The sequence below is a fragment of the Hypomesus nipponensis genome, chromosome 18, assembly GCF_054491055.1.
Source record: "Hypomesus nipponensis isolate SF chromosome 18, ASM5449105v1, whole genome shotgun sequence".
Classification (NCBI taxonomy): domain Eukaryota; kingdom Metazoa; phylum Chordata; class Actinopteri; order Osmeriformes; family Osmeridae; genus Hypomesus; species Hypomesus nipponensis.
Genome location: NC_140378.1, coordinates 2,026,699 through 2,048,908, shown reverse-complemented (window position 1 = coordinate 2,048,908; position 22,210 = coordinate 2,026,699). Strand labels below are relative to the sequence as shown.

The 22,210-nt window shown below is 40.5% G+C and overlaps 1 protein-coding gene across 3 annotated transcripts in view; it reads left to right on the top strand.

Annotated features, from left to right (window-relative positions):
- The window catches only part of tulp1a (TUB like protein 1a), an 84,511-nt gene extending 62,438 nt beyond the window's left edge, over window positions 1–22,073 (top strand). The window contains exons 6-15 of one of the 3 annotated variants that reach the window (XM_084680583.1): window positions 16,221–16,337; window positions 16,456–16,596; window positions 16,799–16,869; window positions 19,333–19,503; window positions 19,662–19,679; window positions 19,752–19,864; window positions 20,008–20,116; window positions 20,323–20,421; window positions 20,651–20,822; window positions 21,050–22,073. In XM_084680583.1, coding sequence (XP_084536709.1) covers window positions 16,221–16,337; window positions 16,456–16,596; window positions 16,799–16,869; window positions 19,333–19,503; window positions 19,662–19,679; window positions 19,752–19,864; window positions 20,008–20,116; window positions 20,323–20,421; window positions 20,651–20,822; window positions 21,050–21,183 — 1,145 coding nt within the window. In that variant the 3' untranslated portion in view covers window positions 21,184–22,073. Of the gene's footprint in view, window positions 1–16,220; window positions 16,338–16,455; window positions 16,597–16,798; window positions 16,870–19,332; window positions 19,504–19,661; window positions 19,865–20,007; window positions 20,117–20,322; window positions 20,422–20,650; window positions 20,823–21,049 lie in introns of all 3 variants that reach the window. The other 2 variants (XM_084680584.1, XM_084680582.1) reach the window with 2 other exon arrangements.
- Window positions 22,074–22,210: the final 137 nt, after the last annotated feature.

The following is a 22,210-nucleotide window of genomic DNA, read 5'->3' as shown; positions in this document are numbered from 1 at the left end:
AACTTGGTAGATCGGAGGAAGACACTACAACATGTTACCATGTGCAAAGGCAAATTCATATCTCAAAAAATGATTGATATAAAGCAAATTGAACTTATCGCTAACGCTAAAATTATGCTTTACACATCAGCCAGTCAAAAACTGATACTCTGATTCAATCACAAGTTCATATGAAAACTCTTGAGAATGTTCATAACACAAATCTGTGAAAAAGTTGACTGTAAGATGAAAGGTCGATTTTTGGTGAATATTTGAAACATGCTTGCTTGGCTAATTTCTAGGCAAATTTCCAATGAATGTCTCCCTTGCTCCTCCCCGCGCGTGCTCCAAAATCTCACACACACTCAGCCTTCCCTTGACACACGCACGGCCAAGACGCACACGCAACATTTCAGGAGAGTGTGGGCTGACCAAGCCCCCACTCATTCCTTGGTCTTTAGCAAAGGCCCATGTGGCTCTTGATGGTATTGCATTTCCGATTTTGTATGCAATGGTAAAAAGGTCTCAAATCCTGAAACATTGATAGTGTAGGCCGAGAAACACTTTAACAAAAGCCCATGTGGATCTTGTTGGTATTGCATTTCCAATTTAGTATGCAATGGTAAAAAGTTATAAAATTCCTGAAACATTGATAGTATAGGCCAAGAGTAACTACCACACCACAAATGGCCCACCATTACCCATAGGTGGCGCTACAGGCCACGCCCTAAAGCACAGAGATACAAGGCTTTCTGGAATGGATAGGCTCACCAAGCCCCCTCCCTTCACTTCTTGGCTTGAAATCAAGGCCCTTGTGGATCTTGATGGTATTGCATTTCAGATTTGGTATCCCATTGGTAATTCTGCAGCATAGATTTTTCTATACAGTTACAATTTGTCAAGAATATACATTTTTCAATGGTTCGCAATGTTTGGAGGAATCCGCCATTACTGCTTGCAGTTATATTTAGGATTCCTCCGTAAGGAGGAAACCTATTGTTATTGGTGGTTTTATTATTTGTAATTCTTGTACCATGGGAGTCAATGGCAGCCCCTAGACCCCATCGACAACTTTTTGTGAAATTTGGCACACTCATTAAGGACAGTTTCTTCTATACCTACACCAAGTTTCATGTCTCCCATTAGACCACTCTAGCGCCACCAATGGGTCAAAGTTGGACTTATGTTTACACACGCAACTTTTGAACCGTATGACTCATTTTCAAAAATGAAGTACCATTGGATTCCCTGGATCAAGCCGAGTTCAACGCACACCATGGCGTTAATTTCCGGTTATATAGATTTCCCGCCATTTCCGGTTTTATCAAAAACCTTTGAAAGCCTACTCCTCCTACAATTTTTGTCATATCTTCTTCAAAATCACCAGAGATGATCTTCAGACCAAGCCTCACAAAAGTTATCAAAGGAATTTTGATCCTCATAACCGTCTGTCCGGTACAGCCAATCAAATTCATCAGAAAAGCCGCCAAACAGGATGTGAAGTCATGTCTCAGCAAATCTTTGAGATATCAACACTAAACTTGGTAGATCAGAGGAAGACACTACAACATGTTACCATGTGCAAAGGCAAATTAATATCTCTAAAAATGATTGATATAAAGCAAATTGAACTTATCGCTAACGCTAAAATAATGCTTTACACATCAGCCAGTCAAAAACTGATACTCTGATTCAATCACAAGTTCATATGAAGACTCTTGAGAATGTTCATAACACAAATCTGTGAAAAAGTTGACTGTAAGATGAAAGGTCGATTTTTGGTGAATATTTGAAACATGCTTGCTTGGCTAATTTCTAGATAAATTTCCAATGAATGTCTCCCCTGCTCCTCCCCGCGCGTGCTCCAAAATCTCACACACACTCAGCCTTCCCTTGACACACGCGCGGCCAAGACGCACACGCAACATTTCAGGAGAGTGTGGGCTGACCAAGCCCCCACTCATTCCTTGGTCTTTAGCAAAGGCCCATGTGGCTCTTGATGGTATTGCATTTCCGATTTTGTATGCAATGGTAAAAATGTCTCAAATCCTGAAACATTGATAGTGTAGGCCGAGAAACACTTTAACAAAAGCCCATGTGGATCTTGTTGGTATTGCATTTCCGATTTTGTATGCAATGGTAAAAAGTTATAAAAATCCTGAAACATAGATAGTATAGGCAAAGAAACACTTTAACAAAAGCCCATGTGGATCTTGTTGGTATTGCATTTCCGATTTTGTATGCAATGGTAAAAAGTTATAATATTCCTGAAACATTGATAGTATAGACCAAGAGTAACTACCACACCACAAATGGCCCACCATTACCCATAAGTGGCGCTACAGGCCACGCCCAAAAGCACAAAGATACAAGGCTTTCTGGAATGGATAGGCTCACCAAGCCCCCTCCCTTCACTTATTGGCTTGAAAAAAAGGTCCATGTGGATCTTGATGGTATTGCATTTCCGATTTTGTATGCAATGGTAAAAAGGTCTCAAAATCCTGAAACATAGATAGTATAGGCAAAGAAACACTTTAACAAAAAGCCCATGTGGATCTTGTTGGTATTGCTTTTCCGATTTTGTATACAATGGTAAAAAGTAATAAAAATCCTGAAACATTGATAGTATAGACCAAGAGTAACTACCACACCACAAATGGCCCACTATTACCCATAGGTCTTTCCTTGACACACGCGCGGGCTTGGCAAGACGCACACGCAACATTTCAGGAGAGTGTGGGCTTACCAAGCCCCCACTCATTCCTTGGTCTTTTGCAAAGGCCTTGTGGATCTTGATGGTATTGCATTTCAGATTTTGTTTGCCATGGTAAAAAGTTCTCCAAATCCTGAAACATTGATAGTAAAGGCCAACAGTAACAACAACACTTTAACAAAAGCCCATGTGGATCTTGTTGGTATTGCATTTCCGATTTTGTATGCAATGGTAAAAAGTTAAAAACATCCTGAAACATTGATAGTATGGCCCACCATTACCAATAGGTGTCGCTACAGGCCACGCCCTAAAGCACAAAGCACTTCACTTCTTGTGAAGATTAAAGCACTTCACTTCTTGGCTTGAAATAAAGGCCCTTGTGGATCTTGATGTTATTGCATTTCAGATTTGGTATCCCATTGGAAATTCTGCAGCATTGATTTTTCTATACAGTTACAATTTGTCAAGAATATACATTTTTCAATGGTTCGCAATGCTTTACACGTAAGCCAGTCAAACAAGTTCATATGAAGACTCTTGAGAATGTTTAGTACACAAATCTGAGAAAAAGTTGACTCTAAGATGAAAGGTCGATTTTTGGTGAATCTTTGAAACATGCATGCTTGGCTAATTTCTAGGGAAATTTACAATGAAATGTGTCCCCTGCTCCTCCCCGCGCATGCTCCAAATTCTCACACATTCATTCTCCCTTGACACGCGCGGGCTTGGCAAGACACACACGCAACATATCAGGACTGTGTGGGCTGACCAAGCCCCCACTCATTCCTTGAATATCAGCATAGGCCCTTGAGGACCTTGGTGTCATTGCATTTCCTACTTTGTATGCAATAGTAAAAAGGTCGCCAAATCCTGACACATTGACAGTACAGGCCAAGAGTAACTACCACACTTTACCCAAAGCCCATGTGGATCCTGTTGGTATTGCATTTCCGATTTTATATGCAATGGTAAAAAGTTTTTAAAATCCTGAAACATTAATAGTATAGGCCAAGAGTAACTACCACACCACAAATGGCCCACCATTACCCATAGGTGGCGCTACAGGCCACGCCTTAATGCATAAAGATACAAGGCTTTCTGGAATGGATAAGCTCACCAAGCCCCCTTCCTTCACTTACTGGCTTGAAATAAAGGCCCTTGTGGATCTTGATGGTATTGCATTTCAGATTTGGTATGCCATTGGTAATTCTGCAGCATACATTTTTCTATACAGTTACAATTTGTCAAGAATAAACATTTTTCAATGGTTCGCAGTGTTTGGAGGAATCTGCCATTACTGCTTGCAGTTATATTTAGGATTCCTCCGTAAGGAGGAAACCTATTGTTATTGGTGGTTTTATTATTTGTAATTCTTGTACCATGGGAGTCAATGGCAGCCCCTAGACCCCTTCGACAACTTTTTGTAAAATTTGGCACACTCATTAAGGACAGTTCATTCTATACCGACACCAAGTTTCATGTCTCCCATTAGACCACTCTAGCGCCACCAACGGGTCAAAGTTGGACTTGTGTTTACACACGCAACTTTTGAACCGTATGACCGATTTTCACAAATGAGGTACCATTGGATTCCCTGGATCAAGCCGAGTTCAACGCACCCTATGACGTCAATTTCCGGTTATATAGATTTTCCGCTATTTCCGGTTTTATCAAAAACCTTTGAAAGCCTACTTCTCCTACAATTTTTGCCAAAACTTCTTCAAAATGACCAGAGATGATCTTCAAACCAAGCCTCACAAAAGTTATCAAAGGAATTTTGATCCTCATAACCGTCTGTCCGGTACAGCCAATCAAATTCATCAGAAAAGCCGCCAAACAGGATGTGAAGTCATGTCTCAGCAAATCTTTGAGATATCAACACTAAACTTGGTAGATCGGAGGAAGACACTACAACATATTACCATGTGCAAAGGCAAATTCATATCTCTAAAAATGATTGATATAAATCAAATTGAACTTATCGCTAACGCTAAAATAATGCTTTGCACATCAGCCAGTCAAAAACTGATACTCTGATTCAATCACAAGTTCATATGAAGACTCTTGAGAATGTTCATAACACAAATCTGTGAAAAAGTTGACTGTAAGATGAAAGGTCGATTTTTGGTGAATATTTGAAACATGCTTGCTTGGCTAATTTCTAGGCAAATTTCCAATGAATGTCTCCCCTGCTCCTCCCCGCGCGTGCTCCAAAATCTCACACACACTCAGCCTTCCCTTGACACACGCGCGGCCAAGACGCACACGCAACATTTCAGGAGAGTGTGGGCTGACCAAGCCCCCACTCATTCCTTGGTCTTTAGCAAAGGCCCATGTGGCTCTTGATGGTATTGCATTTCCGATTTTGTATGCAATGGTAAAAAGGTCTCAAATCCTGAAACATTGATAGTATAGACCAAGAGTAAATACCACACCTCAAATGGCCCACCATTACCCATAGGTGGCGCTATAGGCCACGCCCAAAAGCACAAAGATACAAGGCTTTCTGGAATGGATAGGTTCACCAAGCCCCCTCCCTTCACGTATTGGCTTGAAAAAAGGCCCATGTGGATCTTGATGGTATTGCATTTCCGATTTTGTATGCAATGGTAAAAAGGTCTCAAAATCCTGAAACATAGATAGTATAGGCAAAGAAACAGTTTAACAAAAAGCCCATGTGGATCTTGTTGGTATTGCTTTTCCGATTTTGTATACAATGGTAAAAAGTTATAAAAATCTTGAAACATTGATAGTATAGACCAAGAGTAACTACCACACCACAAATGGCCCACTATTACCCATAGGTCTTCCCTTGACACACGCGCGGGCTTGGCAAGACGCACACGCAACATTTCAGGAGAGTGTGGGCTTACCAAGCCCCCACTCATTCCTTGGTCTTTTGCAAAGGCCTTGTGGATCTTGATGGTATTGCATTTCAGATTTTGTTTGCCATGGTAAAAAGTTCTCCAAATCCTGAAACATTGATAGTAAAGGCCAACAACAACAAGGCCAGTAACAACAACACTTTAACAAAAGCCCATGTGGATATTGTTGGTATTTTTTTCCGATTTTGTATGCAATGGTAAAAAGTTAAAAACATCCTGAAACATTGATAGTATAGGCCAAGAGTAACTACCACACCACAAATGGCCCACCATTACCAATAGGTGTCGCTACAGGCCACGCCTTAAAGCACAAAGCACTTCACTTCTTGTGAAGATTAAAGCACTTCACTTCTTGGCTTGAAATAAAGGCCCTTGTGGATCTTGATGTTATTGCATTTCAAATTTGGTATCCCATTGGAAATTCTGCAGCATTGATTTTTCTATACAGTTACAATTTGTCAAGAATATACATTTTTCAATGGTTCGCAATGCTTTACATGTAAGCCAGTCAAACAAGTTCATATGAAGACTCTTGAGAATGTTTAGTACACAAATCTGAGAAAAAGTTGACTCTAAGATGAAAGGTCGATTTTTGGTGAATCTTTGAAACATGCATGCTTGGCTAATTTCTAGGGAAATTTACAATGAAATGTGTCCCCTGCTCCTCCCCGCGCATGCTCCAAATTCTCACACACTCATTCTTCCCTTGACACGCGCGGGCTTGGCAAGACATACACGCAACATATCAGGACTGTGTGGGCTGACCAAGCCCCAACTCATTCCTTGAATATCAGCATAGGCCCTTGAGGACCTTGGTGTCATTGCATTTCCTACTTTGTATGCAATAGTAAAAAGGTCTCCAAATCCTGACACATTGACAGTACCGGCCAAGAGTAACTACCACACTTTACCCAAAGCCCATGTGGATCCTGTTGGTATTGCATTTTCGATTTTATATGCAGTGGTAAAAAGTTTTTAAAATCCTGAAACATTAATAGTATAGGCCAAGAGTAACTACCACACCACAAATGGCCCACCATTACCCATAGGTGGCGCTACAGGCCACGCCTTAATGCATAAAGATACAAGGCTTTCTGGAATGGATAAGCTCACCAAGCCCCCTTCCTTCACTTACTGGCTTGAAATAAAGGCCCTTGTGGATCTTGATGGTATTGCATTTCAGATTTGGTATGCCATTGGTAATTCTGCAGCATACATTCTTCTATACAGTTACAATTTGTCAAGAATAAACATTGTTCAATGGTTTGCAGTGTTTGGAGGAATCCGCCATTACTGCTTGCAGTTATATTTCTTTTTTTTATTCTTGTACCATGGAAGTCAATGGCAGCCCCTAGAACCCTATGGTAACTTTTTGTGAAATTTGGCACACTCATTAAGGACAGTTACTTCTATACTTACACCAAGTTTCATGTCTCCCATTAGACCACTCTAGCGCCACCAACGGGTCAAAGTAGGACTTGTGTTTACACACGCAACTTTTGACCCGTATGACCGATTTTCAAAAATGAGGTACCATTGGATTACCTGGATCAAGACGAGTTCAACGCACCCTATGGTGTCAATTTCCGGTTATATAGATTTTCCGCAATTTCCGGTTTTATCAAAAACCTTTGAAAGCCTACTCCTCCTACAATTTTTGTCAAATCTTCTTCAACATTACCAGAGATGATCTTCAGACCAAGCCTCAAAAAAGTTATCGATTAGAATGTTGTTCCTCACAACCGTTTGTCCGGTACAGCCAATCAAATTCAGCAGAAAAGCAGCCAAACAGGAAGTGAAGTCATATCTCAGCAAATCTTTGAGATATCAACACCAAACTTGATATGATGATTTGGAACCCTCTTCTGAGGATATCTACACAATTTGGTGTCATGTGATCACTGGGTGTGGCCGCAGGAAGCAAAAATGTGTTTTGGCCAATAACTATTGATTTGTTTGCCTTTATTGAGTGATTCCTTTGTCTTGTGATATTTTGTGACATCCCGTGTGTGACTCATAATTTGTGATAATAGCCGAATTGATGCGGCCGCCATTTTGAATTCATTGAAAAACGTTTTTTCTTGACTCCTCCTACAAATGTTGTCCAATCTTCACCAAATTTGGCAGAGATTATCTTCAGACCAAGCTTCACCAAAGCTTCACATGGGTTTTTTTTTTTTCGAAACCGTTTGCCCGCTACAGGCAATCAAAATGTGCAAATTAAGCCAGAAAACAGGAAGTTGGGTTGTATCTCAGCAAATCTTTGATGGATTCACACCAAACTTGCTGCGTGTACCCGATACCCTCTGGTTCGCAATTTTTGGAGGAATCCGCCATTACTGCTTGCAGTTATATTTAGGATTCCTCCGTAAGGAGGAAACCTATTGTTATTGGTGGTTTTATTATTTGTAATTCTTGTACCATGGGAGTCAATGGCAGCCCCTAGACCCCATCGACAACTTTTTGTGAAATTTGGCACACTCATTAAGGACAGTTTCTTCTATACCTACACCAAGTTTCATGTCTCCCATTAGACCACTCTAGCGCCACCAATGGGTCAAAGTTGGACTTGTGTTTACACACGCAACTTTTGAACCGTATGACTCATTTTCAAAAATGAGGTACCATTGGATTCCCTGGATCAAGCCGAGTTCAACGCACACCATGGCGTTAATTTCCGGTTATATAGATCTCCCGCCATTTCCGGTTTTATCAAAAACCTTTGAAAGCCTACTCCTCCTACAATTTTTGTCATATCTTCTTCAAAATCACCAGAGATGATCTTCAGACCAAGCCTCACAAAAGTTATCGAAGGAATTTTGATCCTCATAACCGTCTGTCCGGTACAGCCAATCAAATTCATCAGAAAAGCCGCCAAACAGGATGTGAAGTCATGTCTCAGCAAATCTTTGAGATATCAACACTAAACTTGGTAGATCGGAGGAAGACACTACAACATGTTACCATGTGCAAAGGCAAATTCATATCTCAAAAAATGATTGATATAAAGCAAATTGAACTTATCGCTAACGCTAAAATTATGCTTTACACATCAGCCATTCAAAAACTGATACTCTGATTCAATCACAAGTTCATATGAAAACTCTTGAGAATGTTCATAACACAAATCTGTGAAAAAGTTGACTGTAAGATGAAAGGTCGATTTTTGGTGAATATTTGAAACATGCTTGCTTGGCTAATTTCTAGGCAAATTTCCAATGAATGTCTCCCTTGCTCCTCCCCGCGCGTGCTCCAAAATCTCACACACACTCAGCCTTCCCTTGACACACGCGCGGCCAAGACGCACACGCAACATTTCAGGAGAGTGTGGGCTGACCAAGCCCCCACTCATTCCTTGGTCTTTAGCAAAGGCCCATGTGGCTCTTGATGGTATTGCATTTCCGATTTTGTATGCAATGGTAAAAAGGTCTCAAATCCTGAAACATTGATAGTATAGACCAAGAGTAACTACCACACCACAAATGGCCCACCATTACCCATAGGTGGCGCTACAGGCCACGCCAAAAAGCACAAATATACAAGGCTTTCTGGAATGGATAGGCTCACCAAGCCCCCTCCCTTCACTTATTGGCTTGAAAAAAAGGCCCATGTGGCTCTTGATGGTATTGCATTTCCGATTTTGTATGCAATGGTAAAAAGGTCTCAAAATCCTGAAACATAGATAGTATAGGCAAAGAAACAGTTTAACAAAAAGCCCATGTGGATCTTGTTGGTATTGCTTTTCCGATTTTGTATACAATGGTAAAAAGTTATAAAAATCCTGAAACATTGATAGTATAGACCAAGAGTAACTACCACACCACAAATGGCCCACTATTACCCATAGGTCTTCCCTTGACACACGCGCGGGCTTGGCAAGACGCACACGCAACATTTCAGGAGAGTGTTCCTTGGTCTTTTGCAAAGGCCATGTGGATCTTGATGGTATTGCATTTCAGATTTTGTTTGCCATGGTAAAAAGTTCTCCAAATCCTGAAACATTGATAGTAAAGGCCAAGAGTAACAACAACACTTTAACAAAAGCCCATGTGGATCTTGTTGGTATTGCATTTCCGATTTTGTATGCAATGGTAAAAAGTTAAAAACATCCTGAAACATTGATAGTATAGGCCAAGAGTAACTACCACACCACAAATGGCCCACCATTACCAATAGGTGTCGCTACAGGCCACGCCCTAAAGCACAAAGCACTTCACTTCTTGTGAAGATTAAAGCGCTTCACTTCTTGGCTTGAAATAAAGGCCCTTGTGGATGTTGATGTTATTGCATTTCAGATTTGGTATCCCATTGGAAATTCTGCAGCATTGATTTTTCTATACAGTTACAATTTGTCAAGAATATACATTTTTCAATGGTTCGCAATGCTTTACACGTAAGCCAGTCAAACAAGTTCATATGAAGACTCTTGAGAATGTTTAGTACACAAATCTGAGAAAAAGTTGACTCTAAGATGAAAGGTCGATTTTTGGTGAATCTTTGAAACATGCATGCTTGGCTAATTTCTAGGGAAATTTACAATGAAATGTGTCCCCTGCTCCTCCCCGCGCATGCTCCAAATTCTCAGACACTCATTCTTCCCTTGACGTGTGTGTCTTGCGGGCTTGGCAAGACACACACGCAACATATCAGGACTGTGTGGGCTGACCAAGCCCCCACTCATTCCTTGAATATCAGCATAGGCCCTTGAGGACCTTGGTGTCATTGCATTTCCTACTTTGTATGCAATAGTAAAAAGGTCTCCAAATCCTGACACATTGACAGTACAGGCCAAGAGTAACTACCACACTTTACCCAAAGCCCATGTGGATCCTGTTGGTATTGCATTTCCGATTTTATATGCAATGGTAAAACGTTTTTAAAATCCTGAAACATTAATAGTACAGGCCAAGAGTAACTACCACACCACAAATGGCCCACCATTACCCATAGGTGGCGCTACAGGCCACGCCTTAATGCATAAAGATACAAGGCTTTCTGGAATGGATAAGCTCACCAAGCCCCCTTCCTTCACTTACTGGCTTGAAATAAAGGCCCTTGTGGATCTTGATGGTATTGCATTTCAGATTTGGTATGCCATTGGTAATTCTGCAGCATACATTTTTCTATACAGTTACAATTTGTCAAAAATAAACATTTTTCAATGGTTCGCAGTGTTTGGAGGAATCCGCCATTACTGCTTGCAGTTATATTTAGGATTCCTCCGTAAGGAGGAAACCTATTGTTATTGGTGGTTTTATTATTTGTAATTCTTGTACCATGGGAGTCAATGGCAGCCCCTAGACCCCATCGACAACTTTTTGTGAAATTTGGCACACTCATTAAGGACAGTTTCTTCTATACCTACACCAAGTTTCATGTCTCCCATTAGACCACTCTAGCGCCACCAATGGGTCAAAGTTGGACTTGTGTTTACACACGCAACTTTTGAACCGTATGACTCATTTTCAAAAATGAGGTACCATTGGATTCCCTGGATCAAGCCGAGTTCAACGCACACCATGGCGTTAATTTCCGGTTATATAGATTTCCCGCCATTTCCGGTTTTATCAAAAACCTTTGAAAGCCTACTCCTCCTACAATTTTTGTCATATCTTCTTCAAAATCACCAGAGATGATCTTCAGACCAAGCCTCACAAAAGTTATCAAAGGAATTTTGATCCTCATAACCGTCTGTCCGGTACAGCCAATCAAATTCATCAGAAAAGCCGCAAAACAGGGTGTGAAGTCATGTCTCAGCAAATCTTTGAGATATCAACACTAAACTTGGTAGATCGGAGGAAGACACTACAACATGTTACCATGTGCAAAGGCAAATTCATATCTCAAAAAATGATTGATATAAAGCAAATTGAACTTATCGCTAACGCTAAAATTATGCTTTACACATCAGCCATTCAAAAACTGATACTCTGATTCAATCACAAGTTCATATGAAAACTCTTGAGAATGTTCATAACACAAATCTGTGAAAAAGTTGACTGTAAGATGAAAGGTCGATTTTTGGTGAATATTTGAAACATGCTTGCTTGGCTAATTTCTAGGCAAATTTCCAATGAATGTCTCCCTTGCTCCTCCCCGCGCGTGCTCCAAAATCTCACACACACTCAGCCTTCCCTTGACACACGCGCGGCCAAGACGCACACGCAACATTTCAGGAGAGTGTGGGCTGACCAAGCCCCCACTCATTCCTTGGTCTTTAGCAAAGGCCCATGTGGCTCTTGATGGTATTGCATTTCCGATTTTGTATGCAATGGTAAAAAGGTCTCAAATCCTGAAACATTGATAGTGTAGGCCGAGAAACACTTTAACAAAAGCCCATGTGGATCTTGTTGGTATTGCATTTCCGATTTTGTATGCAATGGTAAAAAGTTATAAAAATCCTGAAACATTGATAGTATAGACCAAGAGTAAATACCACACCACAAATGGCCCACCATTACCCATAGGTGGCGCTACAGGCCACGCCAAAAAGCACAAATATACAAGGCTTTCTGGAATGGATAGGCTCACCAAGCCCCCTCCCTTCACTTATTGGCTTGAAAAAAAGGCCCATGTGGCTCTTGATGGTATTGCATTTCCGATTTTGTATGCAATGGTAAAAAGGTCTCAAAATCCTGAAACATAGATAGTATAGGCAAAGAAACACTTTAACAAAAAGCCCATGTGGATCTTGTTGGTATTGCTTTTCCGATTTTGTATACAATGGTAAAAAGTTATAAAAATCCTGAAACATTGATAGTATAGACCAAGAGTAACTACCACACCACAAATGGCCCACTATTACCCATAGGTCTTCCCTTGACACACGCGCGGGCTTGGCAAGACGCACACGCAACATTTCAGGAGAGTGTTCCTTGGTCTTTTGCAAAGGCCATGTGGATCTTGATGGTATTGCATTTCAGATTTTGTTTGCCATGGTAAAAAGTTATCCAAATCCTGAAACATTGATAGTAAAGGCCAAGAGTAACAACAACACTTTAACAAAAGCCCATGTGGATCTTGTTGGTATTGCATTTCCGATTTTGTATGCAATGGTAAAAAGTTAAAAACATCCTGAAACATTGATAGTATAGGCCAAGAGTAACTACCACACCACAAATGGCCCACCATTACCAATAGGTGTCGCTACAGGCCACGCCCTAAAGCACAAAGCACTTCACTTCTTGTGAAGATTAAAGCGCTTCACTTCTTGGCTTGAAATAAAGGCCCTTGTGGATGTTGATGTTATTGCATTTCAGATTTGGTATCCCATTGGAAATTCTGCAGCATTGATTTTTCTATACAGTTACAATTTGTCAAGAATATACATTTTTCAATGGTTCGCAATGCTTTACACGTAAGCCAGTCAAACAAGTTCATATGAAGACTCTTGAGAATGTTTAGTACACAAATCTGAGAAAAAGTTGACTCTAAGATGAAAGGTCGATTTTTGGTGAATCTTTGAAACATGCATGCTTGGCTAATTTCTAGGGAAATTTACAATGAAATGTGTCCCCTGCTCCTCCCCGCGCATGCTCCAAATTCTCAGACACTCATTCTTCCCTTGACACGCGCGGGCTTGGCAAGACACACACGCAACATATCAGGACTGTGTGGGCTGACCAAGCCCCCACTCATTCCTTGAATATCAGCATAGGCCCTTGAGGACCTTGGTGTCATTGCATTTCCTACTTTGTATGCAATAGTAAAAAGGTCTCCAAATCCTGACACATTGACAGTACAGGCCAAGAGTAACTACCACACTTTACCCAAAGCCCATGTGGATCCTGTTGGTATTGCATTTCCGATTTTATATGCAATGGTAAAAAGTTTTTAAAATCCTGAAACATTAATAGTTTAGGCCAAGAGTAACTACCACACCACAAATGGTCCACCATTACCCATAGGTGGCGCTACAGGCCACGCCTTAATGCATAAAGATACAAGGCTTTCTGGAATGGATAAGCTCACCAAGCCCCCTTCCTTCACTTACTGGCTTGAAATAAAGGCCCTTGTGGATCTTGATGGTATTGCATTTCAGATTTGGTATGCCATTGGTAATTCTGCAGCATACATTTTTCTATACAGTTACAATTTGTCAAAAATAAACATTTTTCAATGGTTCGCAGTGTTTGGAGGAATCCGCCATTACTGCTTGCAGTTATATTTATTATTATTATTACACTTCTTCTGTCATTGGAGTCTATGGCAGCCCCTAGAACCGTATGGTAAAAAGTTGTGAAATTTGGCACACTCATTAAGCACAGTCCCCTCTTTATATTCACAAAGTTTCATGTCTCTCATTGGAGCAGTCTAGCGCCACCAACTGGTCAAAGTTGGACTTGTGTTTACACACGTAACTTTTGAACCGTATGACCGATTTTCAAAAATGAGGTACCATTGGATTCCCTGGATCAAGACGAGTTCAACACACCCTATGACGTCAATTTCCGGTTATATAGATTTTCCACCATTTTGAATTTTAAGGAAACACGTTTTTTCGCTTCAACTACTTCAATTTTTTTCAAATCTTCCCCAGAATTGGCACACATTATCATCAGACCAACCCTCACAGAAGTTATCAAAGGATATTCGATTTTCAAAACCGTTTGTCCGGTACAGCCAATCAAAATTGGCAACAAAGCAACCAAACAGGAAGTTGGGTCATATCTCAGCTAATCTTTGAGAAATCAACACCAAACTTAATATGATGACTCGGAATCCTCTTCTGAGGCTGTCCAATTAATTTGGTGTCATGTGATCACTGGGCGTGGCCGCAGGAAGCAAAAATATGTTTTGGCCAATAACTGTTGATTGGTTTGCTTTTATGAAGGGATTCCTTTGTCTCATGATATGTTGGGACATCCCGTATGTGATACATGATAACTTGTGATAATAGCCGAATTGATCCGGCCGCCATTTTGAATTAATTGAAAAAGTTTTTTCTTTACGCCTCCTACACATGTTGTCCAATCTTCACCAAATTTGGCAGAGAGTATCTTCAGACCAAGCCTCACAAAGAGTTTCACATGATTTTTTGATTTTCAGAACCGTTTGCCCGGTACAGGGAGTCAAAATGTGCAATTAAGCCAGCAAACAGGAAGTTGGGTCGTATCTCAGAAAATCTTTGATGGATTCACACCAAACTTGCTGCATGCCCTCGGAACCCTGTTCTAAGGATTTCTTAAGTGTTTTATGGGTCATTTGACTGCTTGGCCACCACATTGCTGCTTGCAGCTATATTTATTATTATGTTTTACCCATGGGAGTCAACGGCAGCCCCTAGAGCACAACGGTAAAAAGTTGTGAATTTTGGCATGTTGAAACTGCAGACCATTAGTAACTACCATACCAAACATGGGCCATGTGAGACAATAGGTGGCTACAGGCCACGCCCCAATATGTCAATTTTTAAAGTGATGCCATTTGCAGGCCATAAGTCCCAAAATGCTGAAATTTATTACATATGCCTTATTTCTCATGAGGAACAAAAAAGTCTCTAGAACCTATAACGGCCGCCATATAGGATTTTTCTGTACAATAAAGATTGAGGAAACACGTTTTTTTGCTACTCCTCCTACATTTTTGGTCGAATTTTCTTCAAAGTTGCCAGACATGATCTCCAGACTAAGCCTCACAAAAGTTATCACTGGAATTTTTATTTTCGAAATCGTTTGTCCGGTAAAGCCAATCAAAATCATCAACAAAGGAACCAAACAGGAAGTTCAGTTTTACACAGCAGCAAGCCATCTGAGCACAACTCTTAATCTTTAACTAGCTAACTGAGGCATAATGATATTGAAATATTATACCAATGACCCAAAAGGGTAGGATCTATGCAAGCTACTCTAGGCTAGCTTTGTTAGCGAGCTTAACTGTCAACTAGCCAGTTTACGTTAGCTCACAACGTAGCCTAGTTAGCAAACCTATAGCAAAGTTCAATGGCAATCGAAATTTATTTTGAAATTATTTTTAGCTAGTATGCATTCACCTAGGTAAATCCGCCTAGGTGAATGCATACTAGCGAAAGAAATGCCCATTTTAACGGGGGATCTAGCTATTGTTATATTTTGTTAGCTAGCTAGTCTAAGTGTTACACTAAAATGATAGCAACAGTAGCTAGCTCTAGCTAACGTTGAAGGCTTGTTTGACGCATGTATCTCTACAGTAAATTGTTATGGTTAAAAACGAATTAATCATGCAAACATACCTTGATCTTGCTGTTTTTTCTCTGTTTTCTTTTCACTGCACCAGAGGAATGTCTTTTTTTGTGACATTGCTTTGTGCCATGTCAGATTGCTGTATGAGTGCTGACAAAGGCAGGCCCCCAAGATAATTTATTAAAACAGTAGTAGTAAGCTATTATCTTCCTTGCCAGCCAGTAAACATAATATTGAGTTGAGTGCAAATTTGTTTTTTTAATTACCATTAACATAATATCATTTTAAAATTAAGATGTAACTTAAAGTGCTCTTGGGGGCCCCTTGGTGGTCATGGGGGCCCCAAGCAGCCGCTTAGTATGCCTTGGGCCGGCCCTTTTAGCATATGAGAGGTGGGGCAGGGGTGTCTCCCAGCCTACACCCTTGTGATGCCATATCAGTATAAAAATATTGTTACATTTAATGTCTTGAATAATTTTTCAGACAACAAAAGTGTAAAAAGTGATGCCAAAGGAAAGGCTGACAAGTCTCAAAAGAAGGAGCCAGCCTCCATGTTCCAGATCAACGGTAATAAGCCTGACTTTGTCACCAAGAAGAAAAGTGAGTGAGCATGCAACAGTTTTCCTACAATCTTAGAGCAACATAATTGTGTACAGCATTTCCAAATACACTGAAATACTGTGCGGTCAACTACAACGTGTGTGTTTGTATCCTTCAGCCTCTAAGGCAGAGGGCGAGGACAGTCAGAGTGAACCTGAGACTAAACCCAGTAAGAACAAGAAAAAGCTTGCATCCAGTCCGGCCTCCATGTTCCAGACTGGAGAGAAGAAGGAGAAAGAGAAGAAAGGGAAGAAGAAAGGTAATTTTTAACACTGTGTCTTGTCACACCTTTGTTAATGGATTGTTTACATTTTTACCATTAAATGTCTACAGCAATCAGTGAGGGAATTACTTATTCTTTCCTTGCTTTTCTCTATCCCTTTGCCTTTGTCTACCTGATATCCACCTTCCTCTGTCCATCACTCCTCCCTCTCCTCCAACTTACCATCCATGGGAATCAGGAAAGGCAGAGGACAGTGATGAAGAGGATGTGGAGGTGACAAAAAAAAAGAAAGGCAAAGGAAAGAAGAAGGTGAGTCTCACATAAAGGTGAATAAGAACCACAAGTAGGTGTGTTTACAATCTGCTTAATTTGAATGACTTGTATATGATGTGAACTGATGTTAAACATTAGGTAGTAGCCAGTAGCGGAGCCAGAGGGGTGTCCGGGGTGGCACTGGACACCCCTGACACCTGATTGGCCACCCCGGGTGCCACCCCAAAATGTAATTTGCTATTGGAAATTTGATGCTGATTGACATCTCATTTGACCTCATTAGAGAGAGGCATTTATTTTTCTGCCTTGCGGTGCATTATTCAAATCGAAGAGAGACGTTTGTCGCCAGATACAGAAGAATAAGATGAAAGCGTCTGCTAAATGCATAAATGAGTAAGAACAGCCAGCAGAATAGAGAACATTTCCACAGCTCCACAAGCTCTTTTCATGATTGACAAAGGCATAATATTTGAAGTAAGTTTTAAGGTTTGCATTGGGTTTAGGTTTCCAGATTTTTTTTTACGAATGTTGATTAGCCTAGCTGTGTAAGTTAATGTTAGAACTTTGACTCCAATAACAGACAAACTGAGACAGTCAGTAGGCTACCCTAATTTTCGTAAAATAAGCCGCAGCTTGTACTCCGATTTGACAGTTTTCTTGTGCTTGTGCGGCTTATATTTCGAAGCAGTTTATAATCCAGTTTTACAACAAAAACGTGGCTTTGTCTCAAGATCTCTACAGACCGTGCAGCTTATACTATATCTAAAATAATTGTGTAGACATAACAATTCATTCTGCCACTAAATGAGTGCCTTGGGTTTATTTCTAGACATACTATCCACAACCAGAGTTTGTTACACAATGCTGTAAGATCGCTTGGTACCCAGAATGTCCTGCGGCAAGCTGAAAAGCTACTAAGTTAGTAAGGCATTAGCTAAGTTAAATAAGCATTGTTTGGAGTGTTGTGTTTGTTCTGTTTTGAAATGTGAAATGCTTTGGTCTTAAGAAAATTTGAGTGTTCACTCTGATTGGGAATGTTGTCTAGTGAGATGGCAAGTAATCAATCGTGAGCATTGTTCCGCTCAACGTTAACTGGCGCAACGGTAACGTTGTTTGCTTTCAAAGTGTGTCTTGTATTGCAATGTAGTTTATACTCCAATTTACAAACACAAAATACTCATTCTGGGGGGTACCCTTATACACGATGCGGCTTATTTTCCGAAAAAATACGGTAATCAGATAGACGAGAGATTGGTTCCCAATTTAGCCTAACATTGTGTTTACATCTGTGATGGTATAATAAATAATACCTGCACTGTGTACTAGCTTGTACACTGACATTCTAAAATTATACATCCAAAGGGTTTCTTTATCACACAGATTAGATTTTGTCTTGTTTAGGCCAATTCCAAAACTTTTCTTTGCTATTAGTTAACATAATATATGTGAACATAAATATTATACTGGAAATTTTGTAATGTTATTGGGCAGTCCATTTCTGCTTTATTTCTGCTACCTGTCAAGTCAAATTGCAGTGTTTTTTAGGGTGTGTAAATTCACTTTGTTTTGTAAATAAACTATGTTTGTGTTATGTCTGTAACACAGAAATGCTATTATAAATCCCTGCTTGAGCTTTTTTTCCAAAAAATACTAGACCCAGATTATGCTGTATATATTAATGAAAACAGTGACCCAAGACTCTGGACTATGGACCCCCTGAAGTAGCCTTGGCCACCCCTTGGCCACCCCATGTATAAAACTCTAGTTCCACCACTGGTAGTAGCATTGCTGTACTATCATTGTACATATTTGATTTGATCGTATGAATGTGATAATGTGTTTGTAGTTAGATGTATCAGAATCAGAATGGGATTTATTCGCCATGAAAGTTTACATTTACATTTAGTCATTTAGCAGACACTCGTATCCAGAGTGACTTACAGTAAGTACAGGGACATTCCCCCGAGGCAAGTAGGGTGAAGTGCCTTGCCCAAGGACACAACGTCATTGGCACGGCTGGGAATTGAATCGGCAACCTTCTGATTACTAGCCCGACTCCCTAATCGCTCAGCCATCTGACTCCCCTGCACAGACAAGGAATTTAATTTGGCAGGAAGGTGCATACAATAAACATATAGGAACCTAAAATTTAAATATGTGGACTATCTATACTATGGGTACCTAAAACAGCAGATAAGGTAAAAGGTTTCATTGAAAATTGCACATTTCTAGCATATGAATGTATTGTGATTATTGAATGCCATATGACAGTATATGTGATGTATGACATGTTAATGGAAAAAGTGTAAAATAATTATATGAAGCTTCAGTGACATTTATGATGGCACATTTATAGCTATAAAGTGACGATATTCACATGTGTAATGATAAAATACAGTATGATGGTGATCTGAAAGTTAATGTCAAGTGTCTATAACACAACAAGCTTCCATGGACAACAGTGTGTAACTGCAGTGGATGTACGTTATGTGTGTTCAGGAGGAGGAACGCCCCCCATCGCCAGAAATCGAGTTTGACAATCTGGAGGAGTTTGTTCTGCAGCCTGCCCCCCAGGGCAGAACCGTGAGGTGCAAAGTAACGAGGGATAAAAGAGGGATGGACCGTGGCTTCTTCCCAACCTACTACCTTCATCTGGACACTGACAAGAAGGTGAGGCTGAGTAGAAGAGTGGGAGCCGTGTTGATGTACTGTAATTACATAGTTCTTCTGACATAAATTAAATGCTAATAAAAGCCACATAAACTGTTCTAACCAGTGATAGCATCTAACGTCAGTTTACATCAACTTAATCCCTGATCTTTATTTAGGCATCAAAAGGAAAAGAGGTAAGTTGTGGCCTCCCGCCCCTTTTTTTCCATTCTTCTCTTTCACCCCTCCCTCTCCCTTCCTTTTCTCAGGTATTTCTACTAGCAGGGAGGAAGCGAAAGAAAAGCACCACCTCCAACTACCTCATCTCCATCGATGCCACGGATCTCTCCAGGGGAGGAGAGAACTATGTCGGCAAATTGAGGTAAACAAAGCCAGGTTTTTCTAGACGGAAACCCAAGATATAAACATAAACATACCTGTGTACTGCATGCCTGCTTGGTTGTGTGTGTGTGTGTGTGTGTGTTAGCATGCGTGTGTACACATCCATGTCTCTGCTGTTTTCAGATCAAATCTAATGGGAACCAAGTTCACAGTGTTTGACAATGGCCTGAATCCAGACAGAGCTCTCAGAGACATGTCCAATGCTAGGCAGGAGCTGGCAGCCATCATATACGTGAGTCTTGCCCAAAATTGTGGACTGGTTCTGTAGTTTCCCACAGTTGATCTTAGTTCGATGTCTGCAATGACAGAATACCTAGAATGACCTTTGCGCTGTGAATCTATTTCATATGTAAACCTTGTCATTGTGTTTCAGTGTCAGACTGAGCAGTTGGTCCTTTTATTCCTTAACTTCTCTTTGTTTTGATCTTGATATTCCAGGAGACTAATGTCCTGGGTTTCAAAGGCCCCAGAAAGATGTCTGTTATTATTCCCGGGATGGATGATGACAGCGAGAGAGTTCCCATTCGAGCCAGGAGTGTAAGAACTCAACTATTATACATTTATGAATGAGTATTGTTCTGGACTACCACCTACTGGTCATGTGTATGAACTGCAGATACTGAGCGTGCGCACCAGTAAAGGCAGCTTATTGTAAATGGTTGACACTGACATCTACAGCTTAAGAGGTTTTAAGTGTCTTTTGTTTTTTGTGTATGTGCATGCATACCCACTAACATGTTTGTCCTGTTTGTGCATGTCTGTGTAGGACAATGAGGGTCTTCTGATGCGCTATCAGAACAGACAGATGGAAAACCTTATTGAGCTGCACAACAAGACACCGGTGTGGAACGACGACACAGCTTCCTACGTGCTCAATTTTAACGGGCGTGTTACGCAAGCCTCCGTCAAGAACTTCCAGATTGTCCACAGCAAAGACAGTATGCCATAAACTCACCTTTACCTCACCCTATGCCATAAACCCTTACATAATCTTCTCTTCTCCTCACCCAACCTTCTTTAATCTCTATCTTGATGTTTATTTTGACTGGTTGTTTAAACCATGGAGAATCTGGTAGCTTGATACTGATTGGATGTATGTATCCTTGATGCTGATTATGTCAAAAAATTGTTCCATGTTGATTATTGTGCTTCTCTGCCCTCTCAGATAGTTACATAGTGATGCAGTTTGGACGTGTGGCGGATGACACATTTACTCTGGACTACAAGTACCCCATGTGTGCTGTCCAGGCCTTTGCCCTTGCCCTCTCCAGCTTCGATGGCAAACTGGCGTGTGAATAACAGCTCCATAATTTCTTCTGGAAGTGCTGAAACTATTCACTCACATCCGCCATTACTGGTGGGGGGGTAAGAGGGTTTTAATGCTCTATTCTCCCGCAGACAGTTGCTTCGAGCCTGTGTCAATGGACTGGATCTATGGAGGCCTTTGCATGGTCATACCTGTATGTGGTGAAACTTCAATACGCTCTGCGTGTCATACACACACACATGTCCTACATGGCTTCCAAACATGTCATGTCTTTAACAAGCAATGTTGATGGTGGGCATGAATGGCTCTAGATGACAGCAGGATGTTGAAGTCAAACTTAAGAATGTATTAGTCCTGCGTAACACACTCCATCTTAGCTTCATATCCGCTCAATGCTGCAACTCTGGAAGATGGTACTTTGAGGACCATGACAAGTGTTCATACAACACTGGCAACACTCCATACTGGCGGTAGTATATAGTGTCTCTCTCAATTTTGCTACAGTGAGAGAAAAATTGAGGATTCCCATTCTCATACTCTTATTTTGTTATTTGTGTTTATTATGCGTCAGAAGCTAATGGTTCTATGTTCATCTTGTGTAAGATATGTGATTTATCATCTTTTACCATTTATTGATTTATGTTGACATACAATGTTGTGAGTAATTGTATCAATCAATAACCAGATTTAGGCCTTACTACCGAAGTGTGGTGATGACTGTTTCTATTAGTTTATTATTTTTTGGTCTTGACTTTTTATGTTTCATTATAGTCTTCCTTTCTTTGTTTTGTTGTGTCAAAAATTTAGATTTTTAACAATGGAATGTGTGTATGTGTTTTCACAAATGCGTAGATGTTCAGGAAAATGACTCAGGGGTTGGGCTTGCATCATTATATGCACATAATAAACACTTGTAACATACTTGCACATTATTTCATGCTTCCCATGCTGTGAGTCTAAATAATGTAATACTCTTATAGACAGCTACATTTGCTGTACATTGTATTGTATTTCAATTTAGGATGGCAACCACCTCCTCTGTCTTTTCACTGCTACCAT